This window comes from Pteropus medius, unplaced genomic scaffold (assembly GCF_902729225.1).
Source record: "Pteropus medius unplaced genomic scaffold, Ma_sr-lr_union100, whole genome shotgun sequence".
Lineage (NCBI taxonomy): Eukaryota > Metazoa > Chordata > Mammalia > Chiroptera > Pteropodidae > Pteropus > Pteropus medius.
The window spans coordinates 25,532,739-25,549,780 of record NW_024344240.1 but is presented as its reverse complement, the minus strand read 5'-3'; the positions used below and the strand labels follow the sequence as shown (position 1 = coordinate 25,549,780).

General features: G+C 41.2%; 1 protein-coding gene across 4 annotated transcripts in view; it reads right to left on the bottom strand.

Annotated features, from left to right (window-relative positions):
• CECR2 (CECR2 histone acetyl-lysine reader) overlaps positions 1-14,636 on the bottom strand; it is a 133,686-nt gene extending 119,050 nt beyond the window's left edge. For 3 of the 4 annotated variants that reach the window (XM_039869232.1, XM_039869233.1, XM_039869235.1), the window contains exon 1: positions 14,455-14,636. In XM_039869232.1, coding sequence (XP_039725166.1) covers positions 14,455-14,580 — 126 coding nt within the window. In that variant the 5' untranslated portion in view covers positions 14,581-14,636. The remainder of the gene's footprint in view (positions 1-14,454) is intronic. The other variant, XM_039869234.1, reaches the window with a different exon arrangement.
• Between the last annotated feature and the right edge of the window lie 2,406 nt (positions 14,637-17,042).

The window sequence follows — 17,042 nt, the reverse complement described above, 5'->3', positions numbered from 1 at the left end:
TCACTAGAAAAAAAATTTCTATGTAGTGATGGATGATATCAAATATATACAAATAGCAAATCATTACATTGTACACCTGAAACTAATGTTATATGTCAATTATTTCTCAATAAAAGAGTATAGAACAGATAAGTTGATGCATGAGAAACATGTGGAAGCACTGCCTGGAGCACCCACCACAGGCATGAAATTCAAGTTAGCTTTTATCATGAAATATAAGATAAAAAATAACTACGAAGAAAACTTAAGACTTCAGATATAGAAGATAATAACAGAAAGCTAACAATTAAAAACACTAATCCTATCTGGGGAAAAAAAATCTTTCTGTTCATGGTTGTTATGATAGTAAACAACTAAAAATAACCTTAACGCTCCATAGAGGATTGGTTAAATATATCAGAGTATGAATATTCTGCAGCTATTAAAAGTCATAATGTATATGCTGAAAGGGCATTTTATATGTCATGTAAGATTAACTGAATAAAATTGGATTCAGAAGAGTGTGAAATATCCTACATTTATAAAATATTTTAATATGTGCACAGAGAGAAAAGTAAGGAAGTATTAGGCTGGGCGGGGGGGCAAGGAATGCAAGCTCTCTCAGATGCTGGGGGTTCCTTTAGGTTATACACCAATGGACTGGAGCTAGAGTCTTCCTGTGAATCCTTTTAATGCTGAGTCTCTCTGTTTCTGCTCCCTCATCTACAAGATTAAGGCTTGCATTGTGGCTTCTCACTGTGCTTCTTTTCTACACTAACTAGGATAATCCTCGCATTTCCTACATTACACTCCACAAAATGGGCATTTGATTGACCCATTTCATCTTTCCTTGCCAAATGTGTTAGATTACTAGCCAGGATATAAAATTTACTTGATCCGGGAGGAGAGAAAAGGGGATAAGGAACCAGTCAAGCTGTCAGATAACCTCCAAAATTTTTTGTAGAACAAGTGTAAAACAAACAAAAACCGTCTTTTGATTGAGGTATAACTTTCCTGGGAATTGGGAACCTGTAATCAGACAGAACACATAACATGAATACCTATCTTATTTGTACATAAATTCCCATTACAAAGGGATCAGAATCTCATTAATTCTTACAGATCATTAAATACTTAACAAAGATTAAAAACTGAAGTATTCCAAACAATCAATAGTAAAGCAAGAGTAAATCTAAAATTCTAATGATAAAAAGGGTACACTTCTCTGTCTGGATTTTCATTTTACTCAACAGGACACAACAACACTGAGCAACTGACAATATTAAGGTGGGGTAACCACCACACCACTCCCAACAATCAAAGGGGGATGGGAGAAGAGAATTTCTAGTACAAAGCGCAAAGTAGAATTTAGAAACAGAAAAAAGGGTGCGGTGGGTGGGAGTGACCTACAATTGACCTCTTCAATACAACACTAAAATGTGAATGTAGGATCTGGGATTTCTTTCTATAATATTTATATTACTATTCATAAAAAACTGTTTTAAGTTCTTTATTTCTTTCTCACCATTCTCATAAGCTTCCTTGAGAGCTCTTTTCCTCTCTCACTCCAAGAGAATGCAGTTTTAGCCTCTCCCTCTTTCAAACCTCTTTCTCTAAAGTCATCTTTGACCTCTTCAAATCACCAACTCAATGGCTGTTTTAAATTGTAATTTTCCTGTATTCCTCACTCAGCAATACAGACCTTGGAGCTGCAGAATCCACCCTCTGACATTGAACATTAGTACCACTGCCTGAGGGCTTACCACTATCTGTCACAGAGCTCCATACCTGCCAGTACTTTTTAAATTGCTGTTAGTATGGCATTCTCTCACTTGCAGCCAAAAACATCCTTACCTGATACAATCTTCATGAACTCCAATATTGTTGATCATCTACTCCTGCCTATTCTTCAGTAATACTAGTGGCAAATGTCCTTTCCTATTACCACTACCTGCAACATTTCACTCCCATTCCACTCCCACAATTAAACTAGTCTTTATTCCTCTGCTGTTTCTATCCCAGCTACCAATACCAGATTTAACCTAAAACATTTGGTACACAGGACGTTCTTAGTCTAAAATTTTATCACTCTTGTCTTCAATGCCTGACTAAAAATGATAAACACTAGAGCCTGGCATTCTAGGCTTGCTGTGATGTCCCACCTCTCAATCTCATTTTTTATTAGTCCACTAGAAAAAGAGAATGCTTTGACCTAGTCAGCTACACTGACTTATTCAATACGAACCTCCAAGTCCTCCCCTCCCCAGGAATCATTCCACTCATGACCACTACCTGTCTCCTACAGCAATCATATTCTCTTATCACTTGTTTGTAAAAACGTAGGTTTTACACCATCATTGCCACCCACTCACTCTTCAAAAAAAAGCTACTCTAATACCTCAGGGCAATGGGAGAATAGCAATCTTGTCACATATCTCTTCAATCTTAATATTAATAAGTCTGACAATAAGAGACAGAAAAGAGACTGACTGGAATTTGAGATTTTCTTTTTCTTTTAAATTCCACTATCTCTTTAAATTGTTGCATATTACAGAAATCCAAGCACAGTTAATGGTAATGAAGATGGGCTCCATCACTGAAAGTGATAAAAATCTAGTGTTCTGAGAGCATGGATATCCTCAACATCAATTATAACATTCCCCTCCCAATTCCCAACATCCTGTAAAGTGGGCAGAGTAGCTGCTTAAACACAATAAACAATGAGAAAATTCTTTCAGAAAAAAATGTGAAAAAAAAAATTAGTAAGTCTGTAAAAAAAATTAGTAAGTCTGAAAAAAAATTAGTAAGGATACTAACCTACACAGTAGAAAAGTTGGGGGGCAAAATTAAATCCCTTTTTTATGGCAACGGGTGAAGTTTTTCTTTAAATCACCCTTTCCCACCCCATCCAATTCACAAATAGGCCAGAACCTCTTTTGGCGGCTGTTATTTACAAGCAGCAGGCCTCAGCCCACACTGTGGACTTCCTAATATCTCTAAAAGGTCCATAAACCCCAAACAAGTTGGCCAGTGTGCCCTGTATCTCTTACTAAGCAGCAGCCTCCAGCCAGGCACTAGCAACAGCTGGCCTTGGTTCACAGCATAGCTTCTCCTAGGAGCCTCCCAGCACAGGCAGCTACCAACTACAGGTCATTCTGTAGCTCCTATCAGGTGGCCCAGGACTAGGCACAGGCAGCAGCTGACCTGGGCCTGCACCGTAGCCTCGCCCAAGAGGCCTCAGAACCAACACACCTAGTGGCTCACTTCAGACTCCACAAGAGTACCACCAAATTATCTCTGTAAAGGACACCTTTACCTAAAAGGTGGACTCAGCAGGCACCAGTGGCTTGTTACAGTGTATCCATCTCCATGGGGTCAGCCCCAACACAACAGCTCCTCCTCTGTAGTCAGAGCCATCCTCCCAGCCAGTCAGACTGAGGGTCAAACCACCCCCCTCAACCCCGGCCGATGGCATGCCAACAGCAATCAAGACTCAACTACAACAGGAAGGCAAACACAACCCACACAAGGGATACCCCTGGAGTATCAGCTCAGGTGAACAGGGAGACTGCACCACTGGGCCACACAGGGCACTTACTACATAAAGGCCACTATGCCAAGACTAGCAGACATAGCAGATCTACCTAATACATAAACAAACACAGGGAGGCAGCCAAAATAAGATGACAAAGAAGCATGTCCCAAATGCAAAAACAGGATAAAACTCCAGGGGGTGTGGGGGGAAACACTAAACAAAATAAAGGCAATCTACCAGATACAGAGTTCAAAATACTGGTTATAGGGATGCTCAATGATCTCAGTAAGAACTTCAACAAAGAGATAGGAAACATAAAAATGGAGGGGAAAAAATGGAGATAGAAAACAAAAATCAACCAGTCAGAAATGAAGAATGCAATAATGAAGAAAACATTAGAAGGCATCAACAGATTGGATGAAGCAGAGGATCAAATTAGCAATTTGAAAGATAAGGTAGAGAAAATGCCCAATCAGAACAGCAAAAAGAAAAAATCCAAAAATATGAAGATAGTTTAAGGGACCGCTGAGACAACATCAAGAATACCAACATTCACATTATAGGGGTACCAGAAGAAAGAGCAAAGGATTGAAAACCTATTTGAAGAAATAATGACTGAATGACTGAAAAGTTCCCTAACCTGGTGAAGGAAAGAGACACACAAATCCTGGAAACACAGAGTCCCAAACAAGATGAACCCAAAGCGGCCCACGCCAAGACACATCAAATTAAAATGCCAAAGGTTAAAGACAAAGAGAGAATCTTAACAGCAGCAAGAGAATAGCAGTTAGTTACCTATACAAGGGAGTTCCCGTAAGATTGTCAGCTGACTTCTCAACAGAAACTTTGCAGACCAGAAGGGATTGGCATGAAATATTCAGTAAGGAAAAGCAAAAACCTACAGCCAAGATTACACTACCCAGCAAGGCTGTCATTTAGAATCGAAGGAGATATAAAGAGCTTCCCGGACAAGAAAAAACTAAAGGAGTTCGTCACCACCAAACTAGTATTATAAGAAATGTTAAAGGGATTTCTTTAAAAAGAAGATCAAAAATATGAATAAAATGGCAGCAACCTATCAATAATTACTTTAAATGTAAATAGATTAAATGCTCCAATCTGAAGAATGGATAAGAAAACAAGACCCATACATACTCTGCCAATAAACAGGTGTGGACCGGTACCGGCCCGTGGCCTGTTAGGAAGTGAGCCACACAGCAGGAGGTGAGCAGTGGGAGTTTAAGCAAGTTGCAGTCCCTCTCCAAAGTTAGCATCACCACAGCTCCACCTCAGATCAGCAGGCATTAGATTCTCATAGTAGTACTGGTTTCTGGAGCAAAAAAAGGTTAGGGACCGCTGCAGTAAGAGACCCACTTCAGAATGAAAGACATACAAACTGAAAATTAAGGAATAGAAAAAGATATTTCATGAAAATGTAAACAAAAAGAAATCTGGGCTAGCAATACTTATACCAGACATAACATACTTTAAAATACAGGCTAAAACAAGACAAAGAAGGACATTTCATATATAATAGCCAAAATATGGAAGCAACCTAAGCGTTCATCAACAGACCACTGGATAAAGAAGATGTGGTACATGTATACAATGGAATATTACTAAGCCAAAAAAAAAAAAAGAATGAAATCTTCCCATGAGCAACATGGACCTAAAGGATATCACGCTAAGTTAAATAAGATAAAGACAAACACCATATGATTTCACTTATATGTGGAATCTAAAATACAGAAACAAACTCATAAAAAGAACTAGTGGTTGCCAGATGGGAGGGGGCTCAGGGGCTGGGTGAAAAAGCTGAAGGGATTAAGAAGGGCAGATTGGCAGTTACAAAACAGTCATGAGGATGTAAAGTACAGCATTGGGAATATGGTTAATACCATTGTGGTAACTAAGTGTGGTGCAAGTGGGTACCAGACTTATCAGGGGGATCACTTCCTAAGTTATATAAATGTCTAACCACTGTGTTGTTGTATGCCTGAAACTAATACTGAATGTCAAGTGTGAAAAAGAAAAAAGAAGAAAAAAAAAATAATCTAGCTAGTTTAAATAAATAAATCACCTTCTCCCCATAAAACAGTGTCCCCTGAACGAAGAACTCCAAGACACTGATTATAAAAACTGTCTCCCACACCTAAAAGAATGTGCAAACACCTTTCAGGGAGACAGAAAAGACATGACGACACAACGAGAATGGGGGAGGGAAAAGATATGCTAAAGTAGATCTGATAATTTAACATATTTTTGTCAAGCAAATCAACTGTCCTTAGTGCCACTGTTCCTGAAACACTGAACACTCGAGAAAGGGATGTTCATTAAAAGCAAATGGTCAGGAGGAAAAAAAGAAAAAAACACTCTTGGAGTCAACCAGACTGCTTAACAGCATTTTCAATTTTAAGAACTTATTCTAGTCTCAGGAATTATTAATTGGAGGTGATTTAAAGGTTTAACATTAAAAACATGAAGTGGTTAATGTAATCATGACCCTATCACTTCATCTATTTTCACTTATTTTTGGAGGTTATGGGTTGGGGGGAGGGGCAAAGAAGCACACAGTCTGTTTTGACAACCATTCGCACATTTAATTCAGGTAGCCACATGCCTCAGTGACATATTGCCAAGTCAGGCAATTACTATAGCAAACCCACTCTAGGGAAAAAGTAGACTCAATAGAACTCCTAGAGTCTGGGCTGTAGAATCAAAAAAGCTGACCATTACGGTGTGAAACCTACAAGAACATGACATCACAAACCAGCCAAATACCTATTATAAAGGTCACCTAAGGTCAGGGACTTTAAAAAAGAGAATGAAACACTATCTTCCATATATTTTACATAAACCACACTACATTTTAAATGGGTGTATGGATAATGAAGCACAAAACAGAGTACATAAAAGAATATTCTGAGGGGTCATTTGCCCTCCAAGAGGAAAAAACTACTTTGGCTGCAGAAGTGACTGATTTCACACCAACTTATTTATACAAATTTTGAGATTTATACCCTAGCAGGACAGAAAAATAAGTGTGGCCAGGTCTTACTTCCCAGCTAAAAAAAGATAAAGAACAAAAAATAAGGTACTTATTTATAGTGCCTTATTCTAGTCCCTGTGAGGACTAGATATCCCAAGATGGAAAAGATCTACTTTGAGATGAACACTTTCTGTAAGACACCTTCAGAAGCCACAGATAAATGGTAACACCTCCTTGAAGTTACACAATATCTTAGAATAAAGATTCAAAGCCCTTCACAATGCACTGTTACTACTTAAGGCATCATCACAATACAATTTTTTTTCTCAAAACCAAAATGAAAAATCTATTGGAATCCATAAAATATTTTGCCATACTTGACTAAGGAAAATCCAAAGGGAGAAATTCTGCAAAATATTTAGAGCAACATCAAAAAAGGTTCTGCGGCCGGTGTTCTAAATTGAAAATTCTGATGAAATAATCTCTACATAACTTGATATATGCATATGTCTCAAATGCACATGCAAGGACAGGGACAGACACATACACACATCCCTTCTACTTAGGTCCCACTGAACTTTTGACCTGGTCATGACTAACCCCTCTCCACAGTTTTTCACTGCGCAATGCTCAAGAGATTTGTCAAGAAGAGCCTGTGCCCTGACAGGCAATGGCAGCAGCCAAAGCCAGCTTGAGGCTGCATTGCAACACCCCTTCTTCCACAACAGCTCCAGGCAGCCAGGCCCTGCCTGAGGTAAGACTTTCTTTATAGGACCCAAGTCAGCTTCACAACTCCCTCTCCACTACCCCCAAACCCTCGTCTTCCCTTAAATGACTCCATAGGAAAGAAAAGATTTCATCTGTTTCCCAGATTTCTGACACGTGCAATTGCTAATGACATGCACATCTGGGAGCAACTTTAACTTCTTTCAATTTCTGTAAACAAAAATATTAAAGGTTTGCATCTAGGGGAAAAATCGCTCTCAGAAGGGAAAACTCATCTACCTCACAGTGTACTTTCTATACAATGACCAATTCTTAAGTTTTCCTCTTATATCTTAAAGGAACGATTATCAAGCAGGGCAATTTTGGCCATCCAAAAGATATCTGACAATATCTGGAGACATTTTTATTTGTCATGACTCGGGTTATTACTGGCACCTAGAGATTAGAGGCCAGGGATCCTGCTAAACATTTTAAAATGCGTATGACAGCTTCCCACAACAAAGACTTATCTGGCCCAAAACATCTATAGTGCTGAGGCTGAGAAACCCTGAGGACTAAAGAAACCCACAGAATCCTAAGCTCAATATTACCACCTAACAATTCCTTCCTCAAGCATAAGAATCACTGAAAAAAATGACTTTCCCAAATTTTCCTATATCAATTGATTAATATTTGTTAGAGAATAATGTAAAGAAGATATTATAAAAGCACCAAAGGAACAGCATCCAATGAAATATGAAAATACAGAAGAAGGGCAACCAACACGGCTCTCCAAAGAGGGTGCAGTATTGAATTAAAGGTAAGCCACTGCCAGAAGCTGCAAGTGGATTTCATTCAAAGTTCTAAGTGTAAATCATGTTAAAAACAAGAAACAAAAGTGAAGGGAACATAATTCAAGACCTTCATCCTCCAGAATTCTGCATAATCTCAAAATCTTTAGCTCAGACCTTGGAAATAGTGTAAATGTCAGTCTTCAAGCTTTAAAAGCTATTTTCAAAGTAGCATATCTAAAGACAAGATTTCCACAAAAGACAAATTCATATAAACCACAAACATCAAATATGGATTTCCAACTTTCATTTGATACAAAATTAATTTGTAAGACACAATGATCCTAACATAGCTCATAACCTTCATCCTAACCAGTGAGGTCAGTGATTTTCTCAATCAGTTAATAGTGCTATGCATGCTGAAAAACATTCTTAGAACTACAGAATTTTAGCCCTAGGAAAAACCTAGGAAACATCTAATCTAAAATTTCCATTTATAAATGGGGCATCTGAAACCAAAAGTGATCTGCCTAAGATTAAGTTAATGACAGGTGGGCCCACAAGGTTTCTGATTCTGTTTGATCATTTTTGAAAAGGGATCAATCACATCAACTAGATCTAAGACCATATAGTTAGTTAGAAGCCACACAGTTCTGTGCCCCTCATCTACACTGAATTTTTATGTAAGCCTTTGCACTTGGTGTTTTCCAGCATTCTGCCAGTGCTCTTCATTCTTACCCCTAACACACCACAAGAATCCAGCACTGCGCCTCTCCTGATCAAAGGGCAAATGGTTGGTTGTGCATAATGCTGCCAAGTTGTATTTCAGGCTATCCTGTGTTCCAGAAAATTAAGCAAGACCAAACTGAACTTCCATCATAAAGCAAGCCAGATGCTAACATAGGCTGTCCTTCAGAGATGAGAGGGTACTGCCCTTTATACAACTGAAGAAGCTTCCAATTACCCCTCTGAAGCTTCATGTTTAAAAAAGACGTCCATTTCAATATGTTGGTATAAACAGAAAGGGATCTAGTATTCTGGAGAGTTACACTCTGACAGAACAATCTCCCCTTTCGGAATTTCAAACTGCATAAAGATTTGCCCCTTATAATTCATTCTGTTCTTGGGCTTTCCTTCTCAGAGAAAAGAACGGATCCTGAATCTTTAGAAGACATTTATCATCTGGTATCTTAGATTAAATAGAGTCGAGTGCCAAACTACTAATTTTTGAAACACTTATATCTAGGCCTGTTCAGTGAGGCAATACCTAATCACCCTCTTTTAAACTGCAACAACCCACCCTCTTCAACTTGGCCCTCCATGTGCCTTGCCCCCATCCTGCTTTATTTCTTGTCACTCTCTGACATACCATAATTACCAATATGTTTACTGTCTCCTTCCACTAAAAACAGGGCAGGAATTTTTGTGCTATGTTCACATCTGTACCTCCAGCATCTAGTACCTTGCCCCTAGCACATAGTAGATGCTCAATAAATACTTGCTGAAAGAAACAAATGATATCATGAACTTGTCCTTCTGTACTTAATTCAGTAGAAGTTTTAAAATTATCTTCTGTACCCCACATTATTAAGAACCAAAGAACTCTAGATTAGCACTGTGGAATCTCAACCATTACTTAAATCTGGCCCTTCATTTTACAGATAATGAAAACTGAAGTAGAAACAGTGTGAGGTAGTAGCAACAGCTTAAACTTGGTATCGGAGAATCTCAGATCCAGGTGATAGTCTGTGTGCAAGCAACTTAGCCTCTCTAACTTCCAATCTTGCCTGTACAATGGGGATAACTCTTATCTCAAGGTGATGGTTCAGGATGGCTAAAGAGAAAATGAGATAACATTTGGAAAATATACAAAGTGCTATACAAATGTCATTTATCACTAGGTTATTTTGACATGCCCCAGGATCACAAGATCTAGTTAAACAATTAACTTTAAGAGTTCAAGTTTCCTCACTCCTAGTCCAATGCATCTTGTGTCATGAAACTAGGCTTCCAGTTCCCCTATTCAGGGCCAACTTATTCTTTCATCTAGTTCAGGGCCTCTAACCTCTGTATAGTTGAGGATCTCTTTCAGAATTTGATGAAAGCAAAAGGCCCTCTCCTCCAGCAAAATGCATATATGTACTCCAACACAAAATCTCCTATAGCTCATCCATTTGACCCAGGCTTAGGAATCACTGATATGATTGCTACACTAATAAGTTACCCTCAGCAATTTTTATTACTTTTTTCATGCTTAATAATTCATGCCTTGGTGCTCTTAAGAGGCTGGAACCAAGAAAACACCAAGAGTAGAATTCATGCTACCCCCAGATCATCATGTTGATTAGGTGAGGACTTCAATCACATACAATCACAACCATCAAGGCAATGCAAAGAAGGCCAAAGATTCAGTATTCAAAGGCAGGAAGCTCAGGGAAAAAAGTAGACAGGACAATTAGGTTATTTTTATCATGATGCTAAACAAACCATTCTTCAGACAACTCTAAATGACCATTTTCAAATAGCCACCTACAGAAACTAAGGTCTCGTCTCTAGAGAAAAACGTTTGTGATAGCATTTCTGCCCTCAACCCCACACCTATCATAATTAACTCCAGACTAGATTATTAAAAAGTATTCTATTCTCCCTTACCTTACTTTGGTCAAATAAGACTATATCGAATGATCGTTTCGGCAGCACATAGACTAAAAAAGACACTATATCGACTATAAAGAGCATCTGACAAGGAAAAACCATCAGTACTAAATCTTTGGGGAGATTCAATTCACCTTTCTTCACTTCTCAAATCAGGACACACAAAACTTAACTAGCCTAAACCCACTAGAATGTTAAACAATTATTAAATACTTTACCCTAAAAGAACTGGTTCTGAAATATTAACAGATGATCTTCTGAGGCAAAAGAAGTCATGAGCTTCTATGGTAATCTCCCAGTTCCACGTTAAGCACCAAGTAATAGGTGCTTAATAATACCAACTACTGAATACAGTGTCATTAATCCACTGATGTCCTGCTATACTTCCACTGCCCTGAAAAAATAAAAACAACACCCAATCTATGGCACGAATACATTGTAAGAATATTTGGGACTAAATTTGTTAACGATAGCTTTTTATCCCTGAGCGATGGGATACAATGTTTACAACAGTTAACAGCAGCTTTTATCTCTGAATGGTGGAATTATGGGTGACTTTAACTCTATTATCTATATTTTGCGATAACTTTCAAGTTTTATATAATAGTTATGCATTATCTTTAAAACCAGATATTTTTGAACAACTTGAAGCATTATCCATACAGTCACAGATTCTTGGTCTGATGATTACAGAACTCCAATTTGGAGAGTGGGCAGCAACATACAAGTCCTTAAACATATCCCCCAAACAAGAATCAAGTACATTGACTCTTTTAAAGAAATCCTGTACATTTAAGATTGGTTAACAAGAATACAAAGTTTTTTTACATGCAAAAATAAAAAATATTCATGTTTTGGAGACCAGTTCTCTAAGTGGGAGGCCTTGACCTCTTGCAGAATTGCAGCATGAATCCTCCCAGCCCTTCACCTAAGAGAATTGCTTCACTTTAGATGAATAGAAGCCAAGTCCTTGAGGATTCTACTTTCTAAATTTTCTATAAATTCACAGGTTCAGCTTGGTGGTCAAGGGTAAAATGAGATCTTCCCCACAGGTGAAAACTGGCTTCCTAAAAAAACTGATATCCAACTTCTACCTCTTGGTATTATTCATCATTTCTATCTTTTAAGGTTGCTGTAAATTTATTTTTTATTTTTTTTTATAGTGACATTGGTTAATGAAATCCAGTTTCAGCTGTACATTTTAACAGTAAGGCATATATATATTTACACTCTGTGTTCACCTCCCATAGTTAGTTTTCTGTCACCACATATTTGACCCCTTTTATTCCATCTACCTCCTCCCCAAGATTGCCGTAAATTAATATTGTAATTGTAGGGCCTTTCCAGTTGGCCTAAGAGGTACGAGGACCCATTAGAATCGTTTCTTCTGTTTTGTTTTTTAAGAAGGGTCTTCTGTTGCATCACAAACTCTAACCAAGGGATTGTTTCTCAAACTGTCAGGACAACAAACTATTAGATTAAAAAGTCACCAAAGCACAATAAATTTATTTTCACTTAAAGAATAAAAACTGATGTTTTCAGTGAGTTCTGCACTGTCACTGAGTCAAATTTGTTAGAAGTCTAAATACAAATTTAAAAATTTTAATTTCTGACACCTACTAAAAATTTTAAGTTAAAATTTACACTAACCATTTCAAAACACACTTTACATGAAGTGAGAAGGATTACATAAGAACTTCGAGTAAAAGGTCATTATTATTTGTTATCTATCTACTGAACGTCTCCAAATTAAAACGGGTATGGACAATTATCAAACTGGATTCCAAATATTCATTCCTATTGCATGTATTTCAAATAGCATACATTTTAACAAAGTGTCACCTCCAAGAAACATTCATCTCAAACAGTCCTGAATTCTTCACCTGTGACTTTTCCTTTGCTCTTTTTGATCAGCTTACATTTCATTTAGGACAACAGCTAACACTTAAAAATCACAAGTTTATTTCTTAGAACATAAGACAAGTTCTTTATAGATTATTCTAGATATCTACAACAATTTAAGACAAAATTAGTTATCTCTATTTTTCCATCAACAAAATGGGGCTATACAGATTTTGAAAAATGAGTTTTCCGCAGTATTTTTTGAATGAGTCCTTGAACTCTAAACCTGTAATTCAGATCCCCTCAGTTTCATTATCTTGCAAGGAAGAAAATGGGCTTGGGGGCAAGTTTACCAGCACCCAAGATGGCACTGTCGCAGGTTAACACCTCCCACAACAGCCACCATTTTGAGCAGCAATATATAAACTATTTACGATTTTATACCAACAGAATTACAAGAATAATTGTTAAGCCTCTCTTCAATTTTAGTATCCCCAAATCTCTTATTTCTGTGGCCCCGTTTCTCTTCTTCAGTCAATATAAACAGCTGTCTCACTAAAATATTTAGTAAAAAGCATAATTGTTAATCACAGTCAAACTTTGAAAACAAACACTATGGCACTACCTAAATGCCCCAGTTATTATATCTTCCTAAAAACAGAAGCAGCCTATGATTTAATCACATTGTTTTAATCAGCTTAAGGAACTAAGAATCGCAAAAGCGAGTGAGTGGTCCTAGTTTATCAACCTACAATTCCTCTTCATTCTCCCACCCTACGCCTTTTGATCTTTTTATTTTCCCGATTTCATTAACTCTGCAGCAAGAGCAGGTTCCCACATTTCATTCATGAGAAGTAAATATTTCCGCAAACTACACTAAGTCTAAAAATAAAGGCGAGGAAAAAAATCTTAAGAGTAAACGCATTAAAAATCCGAAAATGGCAGAAAGATAGGTGGGGGCGGGGAGGCAACTACAACGATTTCCTTCTCCAAAAGAGTGATTCTTATTTTGATTACTCCATCTGCGAACTCAACGGCAGGACTGAAAAGAAAAACCGACCAACAGTTTCCATTTACCTTTGTCCAAAGTCAAAAGGTGATAAGTCGCTACGCATATTGCCATAGGCAAGCAAGCAATTCAACCTGCCAACCAATCAAATATATCACATCCCCTTCCAAAAATAAAAGGAAGGATGCTGGTGGGCTAGCTACTCGTTTTGGCTACCGTGTACATTCCGTTCTTTACACTCCCGCCACCATCCCTGATGCCAGGATCCTTGATTTGAGTCCGGTTATCACAAAGCCTCGGGTGTGAAAGCACCTTCGGCCTGGCCAGAAAGCCATCCTCTACTCCACGCTCGCCCGGAGGGATAATGGTGGCGAAATCGACTCAAAGGAGCTCCCAAGGTTCCCGCATAAAGAGGGCTGTCTGTTCGGAGGGGAAAAGCGCTGTTAAAGAATAACGGAGTCCTTCCTAAACTTTTCCTCCGTAGCCTCGGAGTCCCGAGCCCGTCCCCCGTCCCCACGTTAGCCCAAAGCGCCCGCCAACGTGGGGGCAAGCCTCTCCCTGCACAGCAGCCCCCGTCCAGCACCCGGTCCCGCACTGAGCAGCTGGCTCGGCGCCTCCGCCGCCCCGGGAGGGAGCGCGAGAAGTCCCGGGAGAGCGGCAGTCCCACTCCCACAAAGCGCGCTCCCTCCGCCCTCCCGCCGCCCGTTCCGCCTCGCCCGAGCAGGCGCGGTGCGCGCGGCGGCCGCCCGCCAACGTCCCGAGCTCGGACGCCCGCACTCGGCGGCCCCCGCCCACCCGCCCTCCGGCCGGTCTGCGCCTCGTGCCCCCACCGAGCCCCACTCTTGGCGGCGGACGCCAGGCCACGTCTCCGGCGCCCGCTCCCCTCCGCGCGAAGTTCCGGGACGTGCCGAGGGGCAGGGGAAAAGGGGCGCTCCGCGCTGCCACTCACCTCGATCTCAAAGTCGGGCAGGCGGAACGCGGTGCGAAAGAGCGAGCAGAAGTGCGCGATGGCCGGGACTTCCCACCAGGAGCGGAGCTCGCCCAGCCCGGCCGCGCCGCCCTCCTCCGGGCACATCTCCTGGCCGCGGCGGCGGCGGCGGCGGCGGCCCCGAGCTCGACGCGCGCCTCGCGGCCCCACGCTGCCCGCCCGCCCGGACTCCCGCCGCGGCGCAGCGCCTCAGCTCCTCGGGCGGGGGCGGCGGCGGCTGCTCCTCCCGCTGCTGCCGCCGCTCGGCGTGTGCATGAGCTGAGAGCGGGCGAGCGCGCGGGGGGCGGCGGCTCGGGGCCCGAGTCAGTGAGGCGGCTGCTGCTCCCGCTGCCCGCGGGTTCCGCGCGCTCGCCCCATCCCGCGGCTGCGGCTGCAGCCGCCCCCAGTCCCGTACAATGTAATCATCTCACCGCCGGGGGAAACAGATGGGGCTGGGGGCGGGGAGGGGGCCGAGCGAGGGCCTGGGGGAGGGGCCGAGGAGGGGGAGGGCGGGGCTGTCCCTACCACAACAACACCCCCTGCCCCCACCCCCGGCCCGGACAGCTGCACGGGAAGAGAGGGGGAGGGGAGAGGGACCTGAGCGCCCCGAGAAAGGAGAGGAGTGTGGCCTGAAGGAAGAAAGGTACACCCCATGAACTATTCTGAGACCTACTCCACTTTCCAAGTGTTCCGGACTGAGGAGTTTAATGACTCTGATGGGCGAGGACAATAAGGGCTTCTTCCACCCCCTACTTGGCCTTAGTGGTCGCGTCCTTTTAAAGGGCCCGCTGGGTGGTGCTTTCCGTAGGGGCTAGATCCAGAAACACGCACGTGTGGGAGTTCAGTTATTATTGGTGCTGATGGGAGTACAGGAGAACCAGTGGGCTGTGCACCCCAGAAATCTGAGGCCTAGAAATATTAAGTGGTTTCCACCTGTTCTTTAACACTTTTATTTCATCCAAGAAGCTCTAAGGAGCTCTAAAGTGGCTCTTTTCTCCAAGGAAAGGTGGTGGGGCTGGTTAAGCTGGAACCAAGTACGATGGAGGCTGGAGTGCGGCGGGAAGGGTGGGGTAGGAAAGGCACCAATCAGCCGCCGTGCGGGAGGAGCGATTTCCCCCACCCCACCCCCGGGAATGGACACGTGTGACCGCCCTAGAGAAGACAGGCTATGAGCCCTGCAACTGCCCTGGCTGCAGAAAAGCGGCCTAGAAGAGTGCGCACAATGTAGTTAGAATGCTGGGGGATGGGAAAAGGGAGCTAGTCTGAGGAGCGTGTTCTGGTGGGGGTGGAGATCTGCACGCCTAGGCAAAAAGAATGCTCTAGGAGAAGAGTATTGAGGCGTGTGCTTTAGAAATTATGAATTCTGTAAAATTCTGCTAAGCTTCAAGGAAAAAAATATCACCTCCAAAACAGACTAGAAGTTTGGAAAAACTACATTGAATGCCCAGATATTTGTATTGGTCACTACCATTACATATTTAGTACTATATTCTCAAGTCTCAGGGCCTTAGCTGGATTCTGTAGTCCACTTTTCAGACAGGAAACACTGCCCCTGATGCTTCCCCAAAATTAATCAAATTCTTATTCAGTGACAGGTACAGTCACAAAGTGTACGGTGGTTAAATCAAAGATCTTCTTCCACCTTTGAGCAATGTGAAAGCGGGAGAGAATGGCAAACATGATAAACGAATTTATGTGACAGATTTTGGGAGTAGGCAATCTGGGTACTTCCCCACCGCATCCTCACTTTATTCTGGTAGTTTTAATAACCTTTTGTCTTTTTTATAAGGCAGAATTTTTTTAAATCCAACTTTTTAAAGAAAATGTATATTTAAGTGTATCTTTTATGAATCAGCGAATCTCAAAATTCTTCATCTAACACTGGCTTCTCTCTTCCTCCTCACCCCCCATTCCCAACCCCTACCCCAGCATAGAACTATTTAATGATTTAAAATTCATTCTCAAATTCTATCATATACTTTAATCTTTGACAAAAGTGAACATACATCTAAAGAGCAAAGGCTACATTTTGATATGTTTATAAAGCACAGCTATTCTGTAGATACTCTATTAATAGATGAGATGTAAAAAGGGTGACAAGCCACTGTGGAATTAATCACATAACCTGAATTAGATGTTTTCTGAACTTTCCCTCCTGTCTTTCTTCATTTCCTCGCAGATAAGTTTGACTTTCCACACTTTCCTCTCTTTTATTAAAGGGTTACTGCTTTCCTTCACATTTGTTGATAACCCATTATATCCTGACTGTTCTTTCCCCACCTTCTTTTATCCTGGTTCTCCATCTGTCTTCTCTTTCTTGTCTTTATCTTTTATCATTGTTTAACCTTTTTTACCTGGCCTCTCAATTGTCCATTACTAGCCAGCTTAGTAATAACAGTGCCTAGAACATTAACAATACCGAGGCAGAAGAATGAGAAGTTTTGGTTACTCTAGTAAGTTTGAATGCCGGTTACAATCTCCCCACCCCCCAACCTCATTGTCCTGTTCCCTCCTCCACACCACTCCTCAATCCTGTAAGTCAACAAAGCTGTCCTGGAACTGGAGGTGCC